Source organism: Eptesicus fuscus, chromosome 3, assembly GCF_027574615.1.
Source record: "Eptesicus fuscus isolate TK198812 chromosome 3, DD_ASM_mEF_20220401, whole genome shotgun sequence".
NCBI lineage: Eukaryota > Metazoa > Chordata > Mammalia > Chiroptera > Vespertilionidae > Eptesicus > Eptesicus fuscus.
Window position 1 is genome coordinate 71390900 of NC_072475.1, and position 19725 is coordinate 71410624.

Genomic DNA, 19725 nt, shown 5'->3' on the forward strand with positions numbered 1-19725 from the left:
TCATGTATTGCTGAATCCGATTTGCTAGAATTTTGTTGAGGATTTTGGCATCTATGTTCATGAGGGACATTGGCCTTTAATTCTCTTTCATTGTGTTGTCTTTATCTGGTTTTAGTATTAGGGTAATGCTGGCTTCATAGAATGACCTTGGAAGTGTTCCTTCCTCTTAGATTTTTTGGAATAGTCTGAGGAGGATAGGTTTTAGTTCTTCCTTGAATGTTTGGTATAACTCCCCTGTGAAGCCGTCTGGCCCTAAGCTTTTGTTTGCTGGGAGCTTTTGATGACTGCTTCAATTTCTTCCATAGCTATTGGCCTATTGAGATTTTTAGTCTTCCTGATTGAGTTTTGGAAGGTTGTATTTTTCTAGGAATATGTCAATTTCCTCCAGGTTGTCTAGTTTGTTGGAGTAGAGTTTTTCATAGTATTTTTAAACAATCTTTTGTATTTCTGGGGTTCTGTTGTTATTTTGCCTCTCTCATTTCTGATTTTGTCTACTTGAGTCCTCTCTCTTTGCTTCTTGGTGAGCCCGGCTAGAGTAAGGTGCCCAGATTTTAACATGGTAAAATAGGACACCATTGACCGGGGGGAAGGAGGGGTTCTTTTTTTAAAATATATTTTATTGATTTTTTACAGAGAGGAGGACAGAGGGATAGAGAGTTAGAAACATCGATGGAGAGAAACATTGATCAGCTGCCTCTTGCACACCCCCTACTGGAGATGTGCTGGCAACCAAGGTACATGCCCTTGACCGGAATCGAACCTGGGACCCTTGAGTCCGCAGGCCGGTGCTCTATCCATTGAGCCAAACTGGTTTTGGCCCGGGGGGGGGGGTGGGGTGGGGTGGGTGGTTCTTGATTAAAAATTTGGTCTATATTGTAATCGGTTTTGTTTTTTTTAATAAAAGGAAATTCATTTCTTAGATCATCATTGAATTTGCATCCTCTTTTCTTACTCATTATGTTAAAAATCTAAAAAAAATAATTTAAAATTATATTATAAATTATTATATACACATTGCTTAAAAATACAGTAAGTAGGTACATAATTACACGAACATATTTTATTGTTAGTTTATAAATTAAATTAATTTGATTGTTATAAAGTAACTATATTTTAAAAATTATTTTAATCCTATATTTCTTTCTAAATAATAACAATACTAACTTGTATTATTTTTCCTCTGAATTTGCCATAACGTAAGTCATAAGTGTCACTTTCAAGGCCGGAGCTAGACTTTTTGCCGCCACTATAAAATATAAATAATACGAGTACTGTCTGCTAAATTCAAGGAAATTTATGTATTTATGAAATAAATAAATAAATTACTTACCTAAATTATCTGAATAGTTGATTTGTAATGACATCACTTGTTTAACTAGCTTACTAGCACGCAGTACAATGTGTATCGTCTGAGAGACAGTTACAAAATATTTTCGTTGTTGCCAATCCCAAAAAATGCCATTGTTCATTAAGTCCAAACAATGGTGGTCAAATTCTAACAAGTGATCAACAATGCAAACTTTGATAAGCAGTTCTCAATAATCAGTTCTCAACAATTATTTGTTATTATTAAAATTTAACATTATAAAATTAACAAAAATAATATAAAACTCATATCCTGACTAAATAGCCACATGGCTGCTGAAAACCGTATATTCCCTTCCCGTTCTCCCGCCGTTCCCTAGCTTGTTGTGCATTCTTTCTAAAAATTGGGACTTTTTTAAAACGCTGCAGGATGCAGGACAAATTGTTAAAAATCGGGACTGTCCCGCCAAAAGCAGGACGTCTGGTCACCTTAGGCTAGAAATTCATCAATCTTGTTTATCCTTTCAAAGAATAAGCTCTTGGTTTCATCGATCTTTTGTATTGTTTTTGTTTGTTTTTTGTCTCTATGTCATTTATTTCTGTTCTGATCTTTATTATCTCCTTCCTTCTGCTCACTCTGAACTTTTCTTGTTGCTCTCTTTCTAATTTTTTGAGTTGTAGAGTTAGAAGATTTACTACCATTTTTTCTTGCTTTTTGAGGTACCATACTTTCTGGTGTATAAGACGACTGGGCGTATAAGATTTTCCTGGGTTAAAAATTCATTTTATACGCTGGAAAATACAGTATATTGAACTATATTGATGGGATTAGATATAATGGATTAGATATATTGGACTACTGTATTTTCCTGTGTATAAAACGACTTTTTAACCCAGGAAAATCTTATACGCCCAGTTGTCTTATATGCCGGAAAGTACGATAGGCCTGTAGAGCTAGCTATAAACTTCCCTCTCAGGACTGCTTTCATTGTTTCCCATAGATTTTGAATTGTTGTGTTTTTGTTGTCATTAGTTTCCAGGATGTTTTTAATTTCTTCTTTGATCTCATTGGTAACCCAGTAATTATTTAATAGCATGCTATTCAGCTTCCAAGTGTTTGAGATTTTTGGATTGTTTTTATTGTAGTTTATTTCTAATTTTATGGCATTGTGGTCTGAGAAGATGCTTGGTATGATTTCAAACTTCTTGAATTTGGGGAGACTTTGCTTGTGACCCAATATGTGGTCTGTTTTTGAAAATGTCTCATGTGCACTTGAGAAGAACTTATATTCCATGGCTGTGGAGTGAAATGTTATGAAGATGTCAGTTAAGTCCATCTGATCTAGTGAGTCATTTAGGATTGCTGTATCTTTGCTGATTTTTTGTCTAAAGGATTTATCCAGTGATGTCATTGGTGTATTAAAGTCACCTACTATGATTGTATTGTTGTCGATCTTTCCCTTGATATCTTCCAGGAGTTTTGTTATGTATTTGGGTGCTCCTGCATTGGGTGCATATATGTTTATCAGGGTTATATCCTGTTGTTGTATTGATCCCCTTAGTATTATGAAGTGGCCTTCCTTATCTCTTGCTATGACCTTCACTTTGAGGTCTATTTTGTCAGATATAAGTATTGCTACCCCAGCTTTTTTTTCATTTCCATTTGCCTGAAATATATTTTTTCATCCCTTCACTTTCAGTCTGCGTGCGTCCCTTGTTCTGAGGTGAGTCTCTTGTAGACAGCATATATATGGGTTGTGTCTTTTTTTATCCATTCAGCCACTTGATGTCTTTTAATTGGAGCATTTAGTCCATTTACGTTTAAAGTTATTATTGAAAGGTACTTGTTTGTATTCATTTCTATTTTTGTGCCTGTGTTCCTTTTTACCTTTTTATTTATTCTTTTTACAGCATTCCCTTTAGCACTTCTTGCATTGCTGGTTTGGTAGTGATAAACTAACTCCCTTAGCCTTTTTTTTTTGTCTGTGAAGCTCCTGATTTCTCCTTCAATTTTGATTGATAGTCTTGCTGGATAGAGTATTCTTGGATTCAGTCCTTTACTTTGCAACACTTTTTATACCTCCTTCCATTCCCTTCTAGCTTGATGTGTTTCTGTTGAGAAATCATTTGATAATCTGATGGGGGATCCTTTGTAGGTAACTCTCTGTCACTCTCTTGCAGCCTTTACAATTCTCTTTTTGTCGTTAACATTTGCCATTGAAATTATGATGTGCCTTGGTGTGGGTCTTTGGGATTCATCTTGCTTTGAACTCTCTGTACTTGTGTAAATTTTCTTCCCCATATCCGGGAAGTTTTCTGTCATTATTTCTTCAAATAGATTTTCTAATTCTTGCTGCTCTTTTTGTCCTTCTGGCAGCCCTATCATACGTATGTTACTTTGTTTCATGTTGTCCCAAAGCTCCCTTAGGCTCTCCTCCTGCTTTTAATTTTTTTCTCGAGTTGCTGTTCAGATTGAGCTTGTTTCTCTACTTTATCTTCTAACTCACTAATTCAGTCCTCTGCTTCTTCTAGTCTACTGTTGAAACTTTCCAGGGTGTTTCTGATTGTAGCTATATCTCTTTCATTTCTTCCTGATTCTTACATAGGTTGTTGATTTTCTCATCCATCCGATGTATGAATTGCACGACCATTACTCTGAATTCATTTTTATTCATGTTGCATGCTTCAATTTCATTAATTTCCTTTCTTGGCAACTCCTCATTTTCTTTCCTCTGGGGATTGTGTCATCTCCCCATTCTGACTATCACCAGAAGGTTCAAACTTCGAATTGTGTGTACCTGGGCTGTGTGCAGTGGGAGTTTCACATCACACAAGTGTCACTGAAGTGTTCCGACACTAAGACGTGTGGCTGCTGTGGGTTGGTGGGACCAGGCTTGCCCAGGGTCAGTATTACCAGCACTCAGTGTGGTCTCGTGTGTGCACCTAGAATCAGGGACCCTTCCTGCACTGCACTGTTGGTGTGTGCAGAAAATCAGAGTCCCCTAGCATGTTCCAGGAGTTAGAGTTCCCCTGTGTCTGCACTAAGAATCGAGTATCAGAGTCTCTGTTGCTTCCTGCAGCTTCTCGCTGAGAATCAGGGTCCCTGTGTGCACATGCACCAAGAATTGGAGTCACTGGCTCTTAGCGTGACTGCGAGTCAGGGATCCCAGGCGCACAGGAGAAAAAACAGAGTCAAGTCACTGGTGCTTAGTGCTGCCTCCCACCTGGAGAATCAGGATCCCGGTTAGCTTGCGGCACTGGGTTGCACAGTAGCACTGTGTCTGCAGAAGCTCCATTCCTATGCTGTGTAAAACAGACTTCTGTGTGCTCTTGCCCAGAATCAAAGTCAGGTGGCACTGCCTCTCTGTGTGGGCTTCGGGTTTGGTCACCCGATTGCAGATTCCCAGTCTCTGTGCATGCACAGTCTCAAATTCCCATAGCAGCACTGCGGCCCATGCGAGGGGCAGGTCTATCAGTTACTGTGGTGCTGTCCTGTCCGTGAGCCTGCGGGGAGGGGAATAGGCTCCTTGACTCACAGAAATCTGCAGTCGGGATGTCTGGATTCTTATTGTCTGTTGGTCTGCAGCTATGGTCACAGGTCTCTGTCCCCAGTGGCTGCAGGGTCTTGGTTTGCGTCTGAGACCAGACTGAGTGGTGCTGAGGCCAGGATCCTAGTCTCAAGCAGCTGTTTCTCAAGATCACGTTGTCTTTGGCATACATGGAACATGTTTAAGAAGATTGAAGACCACCCAAGTGGGCAGAGTCTATGACACTTTTCTGTTCTTCCCCAGATAGCAACACACATTTTCCTAGAAACCTGTAAGACTGATTCCTGTACTGTCCTGCCCTTCCAGAGCACTTTGCTCATACAGGAAGGATCACACTTACGTAATCCTGTGTTATAAAAAGTGCATATCATCCCCCCAAGTCAGAATTGGAAGCTTTGAAAGGAAAATTCATACACTTCCTCCCTGTCCAAACACTGAATCCACATACCCTATCAGAATGTTTCAGATCAGGTAACTCTCAATAAATGTTTGCTGCATTTTAAAAAATTCTGAGCCATATATTGAGCCTTCTCTGCAACCACATGGCCATCTTCAGGACTACAGAAGGAGATAGTTATGTTGGTGGTTGGTATTCACAGAGATTGTAGAATTCAATATTTTTGGCATTTAATTTAAAAGAATTTTCCATTTTATTTTTAATTTATTTGTAACCCTAGCATCACTGATGGTTGTATTAATACCTTTCTATCTGATTAGGATATCTATTGGAACATCTTATTTTTCATAATTTTCTTACTCATGTCAGTTATTTGTGTTTTTTATTTAGTATTTCAAACCTTTTCTTCCCTTTGCTATTCCATCAGAAAGCAGTAGGCAAAAGAGAGAAAACCCAAATTAGATAATTTTATTACTTATAGAGTTTAAATAAGTGTTTATAGAAGATAAAGTTGTGGTCAACAGTTGGTAGAGTGTCATTTTTGGACTACCCTTATTTATTAATTAGAGTGCAAGGATTATTCAAGTTATGGCTTATCCAGGTGAATTTTATTTGAATTTAATTAACAGCATTAATTCTATTTAAATGGCTTCAGCTTTACATTTTTGTATATTACCACAAATAATGCAGTACAATCAGTACTTCCTATATTCTGTAGGAAATCCATTCTCTAAGCATAAGTTATGAAATTGTCAAATAAGCAAGCTAGTGTCATGGTAAGGCCATCTTGGCTTTTAAAGAACATTGAGAGAAAAGACACACATATAGGCAATCAGTAATGCTGAAATGAATTAGTGAATATATGCAATTGGTCAACATCCTTAGGGAAATACAATGAAAATTTTCAACCCTCTCTTCACCAGGTCGAAATCAATTGCAGAACAAAGTTTATCTCTCTATGGGCAGGAGTAATTTGTATTACTGTTGGAGCTCTACAGCTTATAAAACACAGTGAAAGGCACAGGCCCCCTACAAAACCAGATATTCCCAAAGGATCTGTCAGACAATGCCCATATCTCCACTGAAAGGACACTAGCTAATCCATTTGTCCATTTCAAAATTGTGCACCGTATTTTCTGACACTTTCCTTCTTTTCTAATTCCAACATCACAACCAATTTATTCTCACCTTATTGTGCACTATAGTTCCCCTTCAATGCTTCTATATCTGGGGAAATAATTCAGAACCCCAAGATGTTGAAAAACGCAATTGGAAGTCCAGGTTTTGCCTGGGGCTTCCTACTATTGGGATGGCTAGAAGTGTAGAGAACTGGGAAGAAGTGAGCTTGTGAACCACAAGCTTGGTTCAGACTGCAAATTCCCAGAAACATAGTAATTTGCACCTCCCAGTCAGAGAAGGTTTAGATCATTGCATAAAAATGCTGTTTTGCCCAGTTTTTAGTTTTACCTGCATATGTATAGCACAGCATTGTTGAGAGGGCACTTGTCCATATATTTGCTCCTTTGATACTTACCACAACTCTGTGAAGCTGTCTGGTGTTCATTTCTGATCCTCTTACTTGCAGAGAGTAAACAAAGGCACAGAAAAGTTACGTGAATTGCTTAAGTTCACATCCTGACAAAGGACATGTAGCATGTATTCTCAGGCTTTCTGAACATTGTTTAGTTCATATTTCACTATGCATCCTAGCATTCAACTCAATGGGCATTTATCAAATACTATGTTCATAAAATAATAATGTATTATGTTCCTGAGTTTTATTCCCAATTTGTATAAAAGGAAGAAATTGTAAGGATTAACTATTAAAGGTGATATTTATATTTGTTAGTGCTTTGATTTTTTTCAGGGAAATCTAAGTAGTTACTTATATAGAAGAGTTAATAAATGACTTAAAATGTGGAAGAGAACTCCAATTTCTCTACCATCTTGCACATTTTAGGTGAAAGATGAGTGATTGCAATTACCTTCCCAATCTTTATTTTGTAAGAGAACTGGCTGTTTATCCTATTGAAAAGTGTTTAATAAATTATACCTACTTATTATTAATATCTGTTCTTGATTTCAACTATTTCCTAGCTTTATTTTGATTGGTTTATGGTTTTTAGGTAGAAAGAATATCTGTAATATACACTTGCAAATTGTTGTTCTTTAGTTTCAGTGAAATGTGGGAGTGAAAAAAATGCCTTTCAATTGTATATATCTCTTTATAGTATTTGCATACCAAATGTCCATTGCTGTCTGTATTTTGCAATGTGATATAGCCAGAGAATATGTTTCCTCCTTAGGATTCTAAAACTTTCCATCTTAAAGGAAAGATGTGATGTGATCCATCCAATTTACTTTTTATATTAAAGTACAGCATAGCTCAAAACATTCCTTGGAAATGCAACCTAAAGATAGAGATAAACTTCATATGGGTTTAGCAAGTTCTGTTTGGAGGCAGAACATAGAAGTTGAGACTGAATATAATATTTGGTTTGATTTTCTGTTAAAAAAATTTCCATGGTAAGAACAATATTTTTCTACATACATCAGTGAGCAAAGATGATTACTTCAAACTTTCTGAAGTCAAATACTACACCTGCATGTTCCAACACAGGTTGCTGAATTTATTCCCAATACTCTTGGTAGTGTATACTGTGTACTTCTGAGGATGAATAAGGAATAGTTACAACAGTGTCTACTTTGCATGTTAATATTAAAGTAACTTGTTTCTCTTCTTCACCTGGCCTGCTTTCTCTCTGTAGCTGCACTGCTTACTTAAGGGGACAATTGAAGCATTACTCTTTTATCTTAAGGATTTGCAGCATCCCTAAGACCTTACCCTATAGAATTCTATAGTGAAATGAAACTATTTTCTTTTTCTTTTCTAGGTTCAGCTCAGCTATTATTTGTTAAAATCGAATCTGTAGAATACACCAATGAAAATAAAACTGTTCTCATCCCTTGCTTAGTCACTAATGTGGAGGCAAAGAGCCTGAAAGAAATGTTTGTAAAGTGGAAATTAGGAGATAAACACATTTTCTACTACAATGGAGATAAAAATGAATCCAAACCAATCAGTGAATTTTCCAGTGCACACATCATACCAGACGCACTACTAAAAGGAAATGCCTCTTTGATGATGGACAAGAGCCAAGCTGTCCCAGGAAACTACACTTGCGAAGTAACAGAATTAACTAGAGAAGGCGAAACCACCACAGAACTAAAATATCGTGTTGGTAAGAATTTCATAATCTTCCCTTTAATTTGTCCTGCAGTAACCTGGTCCTATTAGAAATGGGGCACAATGGGGCTAGGGACTCCTTTGAATAAAAAACTTAGGTTATGACTAACTAATAAATGATTACGTAATATTCAGCAGCTTTAAGATCATTTGTTTTACTTTCTCTTCTACTTTTCATAATAAAACTCCTTTTCTGTATTATTTGTGTATTATCTGGTTCTCAACTTTTGTTCCTAGAACTGTTCTACTTGTGAGGAGGTCCTGGTGTCATTTAATCTGCATTTCTGTTTGCTGCTCTCAAAACTACTATCTTTCATGTGATTAATTTTCCATGATCTTTCCAATGATGTAGCTTTTTTTTATTACCTGCACTTTGGTCAAGGGCTGACAAATCCCAGCCATGCTCCAGCTAGAAAGAGTAGATTAGAAGGAGAATCACAAAATAAAAAATCAGGTCATAATGATGTTTCCTTGAAGTTTCCTGCTATGGTGTTTGGTGTTTATTCTTTTTCTTGGTAAATATGTGGGAGAGCTAGGGATCCAATTGAATTAATTTGAGTTCAGCCTTGGTTATAGCACCATGATTGTGCCCTTTCTTCACAGATTTGGGCTGGAGAATTGCATAAAGCAGTAAAGCTGTGAAGTAAACAATCTGTTTTCTTTTCTAGTCCTTGCCATGCCAGCTGTTTACTTTAACCACATACAGGTGCATACTGACTTTCTATTTTGAAAGCTCTATTTAGAACCACTAGATATGTTACTGCTCTCAGGATTAGACAAGCCTTTGAGACCCTCCGCTTTAGATGGGATCAGACCATTCAATTGAATAAACTATTTGCCTTATATTCTTCTAGCGTTTCGTGTTATGAAATGGTCTATTACCAGACTGGGAATGGGGTAATGATTCTGATAGAATATTTTGACATTGCTTAGGATTAGGAACCAGGACATCTGATTCTGCAACTTAACTATTTGCCTCTATTGAACCTGAGAAATTGCTTCACTGGGTCCAAGTTACCCCATCACTACATGGGGATGAAATGAGATTCCTGCTTTTATGTATTCTCCAGTCTAAAAAAGCATCATGAGATCCCTTGTGTACCAGTCCTTTGTAAACCAAAGTACTTTGAAAATATCAGTTTTCTTTCTGGGACATTTATTTAATGAAGTGAGGTACTGAGTTGTTGAAACTGGGATGTCATGAGAGGGGTGTCTGTGTGGTGCACAATGGGCAGGAGATGGCTAAGAGTACAGTTTGGATGGCTTTTCTGATCACAAATCTCTCCTCCATTGGAAATTTCACTAACTCACAATGGGGGAAGGTGATTTTGGAGTAGATTGTAGGTCACTGAGAGGAGGATTATAAACTCGAGATGTGAAGGCCAGAAGATGGGATGAAGATAGATGGGAAAGGAATACCAATCTCTGGGATAAAGACAAATTTGTAATTTTCTGTGTGATTGTTTCATCTTTGTACTCCAAGTCCCTTGATAAAATAATAACTATGCTTACAGTTGGGGTCATTAAAATGTGAACGTGGTCTTTTGTTCTAGAGAATGTAGAAGATTCTACCAGAGGTCTCAGACCTTTGGCTGTGCACCCATTTTTATTTTTTGAAATAGTTACAGAATCACATGAAATTTCTAAGATTGAATTTAAGGTGCTGTGTATTGTTACCCAGCTTTACCCAGTGGTAATATTTTATGTAACAGTAGTTAAATGTCAGAACCACCAGGTTCACAATGGAACAATGTATATCTTTTTCTTTTTCTTTTTATCACATGTGTACATTTCTCAAATGAACACCACAATCAGAATATAGAACTTCCCATTAATACAAATATCTGCCTTGTGCAACTCCTTTATAGTCACCTGTTTGCTAACCTGGCAAGCACAATTTGTTCTCCATATCAATACTTTGGTTATTTCAAAAATCTATCTATATTAATAAGATAGAAATATGGTAATTGACCATCACTCCATGACACCCACAGCCAATCAGGAGGGGTTATGCAAATTAGTGGGACAAAGATGGGAAAGCCACAGAGCCAGCTGGAGTGGGCAGGAGGATTGGGTCGCCACCGGCCATGCTTCCTCCATTGCCAGGGGCAACCCAAGCTTCCTGCCATCCTGGCCACCTGCTGGAGAAGGGGCCTGTGGGCAGTGGTCATGGAGCCGGCCTGATTGTGCAGGAGGCTTAGGTTTCCCAGGCTGGCCACTGAGGGAGGGGTCTGCAAATGGCCCTCAGGCCTTTATCCAGGCTGGCCAAGCCACCATCAGGTCAAGGGTCCCTGCTGGGGGGTATGGCCAGCCTGCAAACAACCCTCAGCCCCTCACCCAGGCTGGCCATGCCCCCAGCAGGGACCCTCACCCCAATGGGGCATGGCTGGCCTACAAACCACCATAGGCCCCTAGCCCAGGCTGCCCCGCCCCCCAAAGGAACCCCCACCCTGGTCTGGGAAACCGTTAAGGGCAAACCAGCCAGCCCCCACCCATGCACCAGGCCTCTATCTATACTAATAAAAGGGTAATATGCTAATTAGATTGGGAGACTTTCCAGGAGACCTTCTGGATGTTCTTCTGGACAAAGCCATGGTGGCGGGGCCGAGGTAGAGGCGGTTAGGGGCCAAGAGGGGAGGGCAGTTGTGGGTGATCAGGCCAGTTGGGGGGGCATTGGAGGTGATTAGGCTGGCAGGGGTGGGCAGTTGGGGGTGAGCAGGCTGGCAGGGGGAGTCAGTTGGGAATGAGCAGGCCATCAGTGGGGTTCAGTTGGGAGTGATCAGGCCGGTGGGAGGGGCAGTTGTGGGTGAGCAGGCTGTCAGGGGGGCAGTTGGGGTGATAAGGCTTGTGGGGGGCAGTTGTGGGTGAGCAGGCTGTCAGGTAGAGTGGATAGGGGCAATCAGGCAGGCAGGCAGGTTTGCAGGTAGGAGCCAGCAGTCCTAGATTGCGAGAGGGATGTCTAACTGCCGGTTTAGGCCCAATGCCTTGAGGGGTCCCAGATTGAGGAGGGTATAGGATTGGCTGAGGAACACCTCCCCCCATGAATGAATTTCATGCACTGGGCCACTAGTATATATATAAAAGCCCAGCGACTAGACCGATGGAACTACCAGAACTACCAGAATGACTGGTGGCTATGACGCATACTGGGAGGCCAACCAGCCTGATCTGGGCCCCAATCAATGCTCTTCCACTTGTCCCCCAGCTGGCCCAGCCCTGTTCGGCCCCAACACCTTGATCAGGGATGTGGTTGGTCGGCCAACCTCCTGCCCCCCCCTGCCTTTACCCCCCTGCCCCCCGCTGGCCCTGACCTATTGGCCCCCATCAAGGCGGGCCTGCTGGCCCCCACCCATGCATGAATTTGTGCACTGGGCCTCTAGTGTTATATAAAAGTATGTAACCTTTTGAGACTGGCTATTTTTTTTTAATTAAGCACAATGCCTTTGAGATATATTCATGAAATAGCATCATGTAGCAATACCCAGCCCGCCTCAGTAATACCTCATGCTATGGGTATATCACACCTTGTTGAACCATCCAACTACTATAGCACTTGTTGGTTGTTTTCAGTTGTTTTGTGTTATTGCTAATGGTATTGCTATAAACAATGATGTACGGTTTTTTTTTTGTGGATATAGTCTTCATTTCTCTGGATAAATGGATAGAAGTACAACTATTGGGTCATATGTAAGTATAGGCTTAGTTTTTGAAGAAACTGCCAAACTGTATTCCAGAGTGGTTGTTCCATTATACATTCCCATTAGCAACCTATGAATGATCTAGTTCCCCCAGAAATTCAACATTTCTGGTCCTTAGTATTTATCTGCAAAATGGGGAAAATATCTTCATCACAAGATTGTTTGAGATGTAAATATGTTTATCTTCCTCTTACTTTAAAAATATTATTGAGTGCTTACTATGAGACAGGCATTGTACTAGGCCCTTTGAATTTAATGGTGACTAAGTCAGGATCCCTGATTTCAGTGAAGTCATAACAGTTTAAATAAGAGGAGTAAAATGACAAAATTTATTTGTGCACATGCCAGATATTTTATATTGGATCCCATGACCTTAAGAACCCTGGAAGATTGATATAGGTCTTACCATTTCACAGCAGAGAGATTTCAGGTACTTGCTCTAAGTCAGAGTCATAGCCAGGATGTTAACTGAGATCTGTCTTCACAGTATTGTTTGTTATCCTATGATGGATAGTTTCTGTTAAAACAACTTGTACACAAACACTAAATGTAAATAATAGTTACAAGATATGTCATTAATGTCTATATTTATATTATCAGTAATATAATAACTTGGAAGCTTAAGATTTTGCATTTTTCCAAGTAAGCTACTAGTGTTTATTTTAATGGCCAGATTAAGTTCAGCAGCGTTTCTGCTTTCATCATTGTCAACATGATGTACATTATGTTCATAATGTAGACATGAAGGCATTGCAAGATACTTATATTAGTTTTCTAGTGCTGTATTACAAATAACCACAAATATGGCAGCTTAAAACAGCACCCATTTATTAGCTCACAGATTTGTAGATCACAATGCTGGTCATGGTGGGGCTGGGTTCTATAAGAAAGGCATTGTCCAGGCTGTATTCTCATATGGGTCCTGTTCCAAGCTCACATGATTGTGGCAGAATTTAGTTCATGGTGACTGCAGGACTGAGGTCCCTGTTTCTATGCTGGATGTCTGCTCTGGGCTTTGCTCAGATCCTAGAGGTTGTCCCATTCCTTGTCATACAGCCTCTTCCACATTTCAAGCCAGCAAAGGAACACCACCCTCTCATTGAACCCCTGTGACATGTTGGATTTCTTATGCCAGGAAGAGCACAGATCCTTTTCAGGGCTCACTTGACTAGGTCAGCAGTCTCTAAGGACAATCTCATTATCTAAAAGTCAACTGATTGAGGACCTTAATCACACCAAGAAAAATTCCTTTGGTCATGTGACACAACTATCCTGGGAATGAAATCCATCCTATTCACAGTCCCACTTGTACTGCAAGGGAAAGAACTTATAAAAGGGTGATTGCAGGGATTCTGGGTTTGATTAAATAACTGAGGCTATAGCTAATTCAGTGCCTCAGAAAAGCCATCACAATCCTAAACTGTCATGTTAAAATTTGGCTTGAATTTTAGTGTAACTTTTATTGTGATCTTCTTTTGTGGATACTGATGTTCTCTGGGTTTTTGAAGGTTTACCATGTACAGGCGTATGTACCTCAGATATGCTGCAGGTTTGGTTCTAGACCACCACAACAAAATGAGTAATGCAATAAAGCAAGCTGTAATGCTTTTGCTGGTGGAGGGTTTGTCTTTCAATTAGTAAAAAAAGCAACATCAATGAAGCATGATAAGCAAAGTAGAATAAAAATGAGGTATGCCTGTATATATTGAAGGAGAGGCCCACTAAATTAATTGGAGTGATTTATTCATTTCTTGGTTATTCCATTTTGTACACAGTGATAAGAGAAATGAAGTGTTGGGTTTTATAATACTTGAGCTTGGCAACAAAATTTAAACAATCTCTTAATAACATTTCCTTGCCTTTTCACTAAAGGAATTTATATTCCTGGGAGCCACTCTACCTGACCAGGAATTGGGAGAAAGTAATGGGCACAGTTGTCAGCCATACAGTGAGTGGAATTACAGCATGGAATCTTTTGGTTTATTTTTCTTAATCTTGAGGTGGAATGCTATGTGATGCTATCTGATATTGTTCGTAGTCCTTTTTAAGCTTTATTTATTTACTAGAGGCCGGATGCATCAAGATTTGTGTAAGAGTGGGCCTTCCTTCCCCTGGCTATCAGCACTGCCTTCACTCCAGCCAGAGCCATCTTTCAACCTTCCCACACTGCCCAGAGGCCTTGGAGCAGCTGGGTCGGAGAGGCACACCTGAGTCATTGCCATGGCGAGGAAGCAAGCATCCTGCCTCTGGCCTCTGGGTGCCTGTGTATGCAAATTAACCACCATCTTTGTTGTGTTAATTTGCATACTCACTTCTGATTGGCTGGTGGGCATCATGAAGGTATGGTCAATTTGCATCTTTCTCTTTTATTAGTGTAGATTTTTTAGTGCCATTGAAATTTAGAGAGCTCAAGGAAACCTTAATTAAAGAACTATCTTCCCTCCTTCTCCCATTGAGGAACAAGATTAAAAGTCGTTTATTACTACTACCATACCAACTCAATAGCTTAATGGGAATATAAGTGGTTTCATAGAAAAAGGTTGGTTTTCTCCCCATAATCTCATTAGTTTTTTTGAACATCAGAGTCAACAATCTTTTCACCTTAACAAATTAGAGACAGGTAACACATTCACATGAATTACAGCAGAGATTTGTAGCAGTTATTTTAAACTGAGAACATCATGGGCAACACGCCCCACACACCCTGTCCAAAACCACAAAAATGTACACATACACTTACCATGAGGAATATATTAAACTAGAAGCCCGTTGCACGAAGATTCGTGCAATAGACCTTCATTCACCTGGCTGCCTGCACCAGTTTTCCGCCAGCACCAGGGACCCAGGCCTTAGCTCTGGTCACCACCTTCCGCCTTCTTTCAGGGTTGGGGCTTGGCCCTGGGCGGCAGTGGCGGGGGGCGGGTGTTGCCCGCCCCATGCCTCCAGCAGCAATGGGAGCAGCGGGAGGCGGAGGCCCCGGCGCCTCCGCCTCCCATTGGCCCCGGTTCCCTCAGCCTCCAGCAGCAGGCGGAGGCCCCAGCGCCTCCCACAGGCCCCAATTCCCACAGCGATGGGGGGCAGGGCAGCGCCTGGGGGCCGCCATCTTTACTGGGTTAATTTGCATAGTTCCCTGATTGGCTGTGGGCATAGCGAAGGTACGGTCAATTAGCATATTACTGTTTTATTAGGTAGGATTCTTGAGGTGGAATCTGAGACTAAAGAGTGTGTGAAGTTTGAATAAACCCCCGGTGATTCTGATAGGCTTCATTTAAGAATCACTTACACCATATTTTGTGTTCTGTAATCCCACCCTCTTTTGTCACTGAGCATCTCTCACACTTTTTTCTGCACAGAGGCTTGGAATCACCTAGGCTACTTTGCCATCTAATTCAGGAATTGCATCTATCACACTCTAGGTTATTGGTCATTCAAACTTTTTACATACATACATGCATGATGAGACTGTTACTTCCTACAGGTCTCATATCAGGCTGTTCCAGTTCTGTACATCAAGCAAAAGTTTGCAATCCTGCAAGCTCACACTTTCTCGGAGGGCTATAGTGTTTCTCTCTAAAGATTATTTTTCTTTAAGGAAAAAAACCTTTGCCACACCATCGAAAACTTCCCAGCTAGTTTTCCCAGGAGCTGAGGTGATCAACCAGGTGGCCTCTTATTCACCTTACTTAAGAGTACTACATTTTCTCTTTTTTGTTAATCCTCAACCAGATCATATATTTCCATTGCTTTTTTTTTTTTTTTTTTTTTTTAGAGAGAGAATGGTAGGTGGAAATGTGGAAGGGAGAGAGGGATAAAAGGAGGGAAAAAGAAAGAGAGAGGGAGAGAGAGAGAAGGAGAGAGAATCATCCAAGTAACAGAGACACTTTCTGGCACATGTGCTGACAGGCCCAGGGATCAAACCTGCAATCCAGGTGCATGTCTTTGTATGGAAATCAAACCAAGGGCCCTCCCCTACTCAAACAGACGCCCTAACCACTTAGCAACTCCTGCCAGGGCAAGATTACTCCATTTTCTGCTCAAAACTACATGAGGTACTTAGCCTCAGCAGCTCCCAGCATAAAACCGAGTATCATTCCAATTCTACGTGTGAAGGTTGTGGACAGTCCTTCCTGGTTGCTCCTCAGCTTTAGGGGGTCCTTTGGTCTCAGGGACAGCTGGCAGCCTTATTTAGCCAACCAGCTGCCCTGTGGTACACAGTGTACCCAATGCTCTAAGTCTGGTGGGTGATTCATATCCATATACGCAGCAGTTGAAGGAGAATCCAACAGTCCCTTTGGTAGCCTCAGGGTGTCTAAGCGGCCATTCACATCATGACCACCATAATTATGAACCATTGTGTTAGTGAGATATCTCTCTTCCTTTTTTTATTTTAATAATTAAAAAATAAGACTGTCAAATTTCACTGAAGCAATGCTTGCATCCAGTACTTGAATACATTTATTAAACCCCTTATGTTTGCCCCAGTGAATGGGAAGTCTTAGAGGAGGGAATACTTAAAAAAAAACTCTCTGATTTTAAAGAAATTATAATGTCAAGGGAAAGAGGTTTATACAAGGAAACCATGAAAAAGTGACATAGTATATAATGCACTGAGAGTGGAAATGTTATTTCCTGGTGTTATTACTATGAGGATGGAGTGCGACGGAGGAGATGCCATGGGTAGAGGATTTGGAGAAGTGGGGTATTGTGGTGGGAAATTGCTTTCTTCTCCAGCAGGTAAGAGAAAAAACAACCAACGGAGAAGACAGGCTATGCACCCATTAGAGTAGCCACCAGAGACTGGCTTGTGACAAGAGAGTTCATCATTTAGGACAGGCGTCCTCAAACTATGGCCCATGGGCCACATGTGGGTGTTTTTGCCGTTTTGTTTTTTTACTTCAAAATAAGATATGTGCAGTGTGCATAGGAATTTGTTCATAGTTTTTTTAAACTATAGTCTGGCCCTCCAACGGTCTGAGAGACAGTGAACTGGCCCCCTATTTAAAAAGTTTGAGGACCCCTGATTTAGGGTCAATGTGAACTGGCCCCCTATTTAAAAAGTTTGAGGACCCCTGATTTAGGATAAACATTCAAACTGAAGCAAAAGAGCTTGTAAAATTGCCAGTAATTGGCAATTTTACAAGCTCTTTTGCTTCAGTTTGAATGTTGTGCCTGTGTAATTCAGTGAGATATTGAAAGAAAGTATAGGAATTGGTCAAAAACCACATATGCATAACAGAGACCACTGTGTGGAGATAGCCAGAGGTAAAGGCAAGGGGGAGTGTAGGTGGAGGTTGTCAGAGGGAAGAGGGAATGGGGACAGAAGGATGCAGAGTGTAGATAATATTTCACTGAGTTGTACACTTGCAACCGGTATAGTTTTGGGAAACAATGTCACTCTGATAAATTCAATTTTTTCAAAGGAAGGTTTTGTTTATACTGTGGCTTGTAGACACATTTTCAATCCTTTTTTTTTCAAACAGGAGAGGACAGTGGAGGGAGGATCCTGGGGCAAGAAGGAGGACAGGAACCTTGGAGAGGGTCGGGGACAGTGAAGACCCAGTGAGCCAGGGCACACACTCCATGTCTCTCATGGAGATGGGGTGCTGGACCCTAGTGCTAGAATGGTGGTGGGAAAGGCCTGGCTTGCCCTTGATCCCTGGTCTTCTTCACCTGCTGGCTTGGGGTCTTGGCTGAACCTCAGGGAACTTGGACGAGTCCACTCATCTGAGGGTCTCCCTTCAGTGGCCACATTGGCTGGGCTGGGAGCAGGTGTCAGTGGCCAGAGTTCCAGAGTGCAGCCTGCAGCCTGGGTGGAGGGTCCAGCCTGTGGTGGGCGGCAAGGCAGGCTTCTGACTGTGAGGCTGCTGGCTCCTCCAGACCTTGCCCTGGCTGTGAAGGCAGAGGCCGCCCCTTCGTGGGCACAATGTGGCCCCTGTTGGTGCTACTGCTGCTGGGCTTGGCGAGCCTAGGTGAGTGGCGGGAACCTGGCTCTGAGGGACCGAAGGTTGAGCACTGTGCCTGGCTGGCGCCTCACTTCCCTGGAGAGGGTGGCCAGTGCTGGAGCATGGGCCCTGCATACCTGGGCACAAAAGTGGGAGGTCCTAGGGGTACTCACCTCCTTCCTTCCTTCCTTCCTTCTTCCTTCCTTCCTTCCTTCCTTCCTTCCCTCCTTCCTTTCTTCCTTCCTTCCTTCCTTCCTTCCTTCCTTCCTTCCTTCCTTCCTTCCTTCCTTCTTTCCTTCCTTTATATATACATATATTTTTTCCACTTCTTTTTTTTCCTATCTTACCTTTTTTCCTTTTCTCAATGATTTTAGCACACTCTTATCTCCCATAATTCTCTTTTCTCTGGAGGTCACCTTTATTTTGGGTTATTGGTATCGTGAATGCATTCGTGTTTTGTGCTCTCTGTGTTGTGTCTTGTTCAATTGTATTTTGTACTTTAAGTCAATGCGGTAGAGTGTGAGCCACATCACCAAACATCCTGAGAGGAACAAAAATGGGGAGACAAAGAAAAAGCCCCATATGAAAGAAAAGTAGGAATCAGTGGAAAGGAAGTAAATGAAATGGAACCAAGCACCTTGTAAGAGAAATAATTCAGAGTAAAGGTCATAAGGATTCTGAAAAGGATGGAAGACAAATTCAACAACATGTGTAAGAACCAAGAGGAAATGAAGAAGAACCAAGAAGAAGTGAAGAATTATATAGCTGCAATAAAGAACACAATAGAAAGCATCAAAGGTAGACTAGAAGAAGTTGAGGACTGCAGCAGTAAGCTAGAAGACAAGGTAAAAAAAAAATACCCAAGGAGATCTGCAACTGAAAAAAAACACCCTTGAAAAACAAGAGAGCCTAAGAGAGCTTTGGGACAACACAAAACTAAACAATATCCACATAATAAGGGTGTCAGAAGGAGAGGAAGCTTACCAAGGAATAGAAAACCTGTTTGAAGAAATAATGACAGAAATCTCCCATGATATTGGGAAGAAAAAACTCACAACTCCAAGAAGTTCACAGAGTCCCAAACAAGATGAACCCCAAAAGAATGACACTGAGACACCTTATAATTAAATTGGCAAATACCAATCACAAAGGAAGAATCTTAAAGGCTTCCAGAGAGAGACAGAAAGTTAACTATAAGTGATCTCCCATCAGACTATCAACTGATTTCTCAACAGAAACACATTAGGCCAGAAGGGAATAGAATGAAATATACAAAGTCATGCAAAGCAAGGATCTGAATTTAAGAATAATATATCCAGCAAGGCTATAATTCAAAATTGAAGGTGAAATCAGGAGCTTCACAGACAAAAAAGGACTAAGGGAGTTTATTACCACCAAACCAGCAATGCAAGAAATGCTAAAGGGACTGCTGTAAAAAGATGAAATAGGAAGGGAAGAAGGAACACAGGCATAAAGAATAAAAATGGTGATAAACAAGTACCTATCAATAATAATTTTCAATGTAAATGAATTAAATGTACCAATCAAAAGACATAGGGTAACTGAATGAATAAGAAAACATGATCCA

At 40.6% G+C, this 19725-nt stretch overlaps 1 protein-coding gene across 10 annotated transcripts in view; it reads left to right on the forward strand.

Annotated features, from left to right (window-relative positions):
* Positions 1-19725, forward strand: part of LOC103304301 (leukocyte surface antigen CD47-like) — a 131202-nt gene that overhangs the window by 12296 nt on the left and 99181 nt on the right. For all 10 annotated transcript variants that reach the window (XM_054714008.1, XM_054714009.1, XM_054714003.1 and 7 more), the window contains one exon: positions 8145-8492. In XM_054714008.1, coding sequence (XP_054569983.1) covers positions 8258-8492 — 235 coding nt within the window. In that variant the 5' untranslated portion in view covers positions 8145-8257. The remainder of the gene's footprint in view (positions 1-8144; positions 8493-19725) is intronic.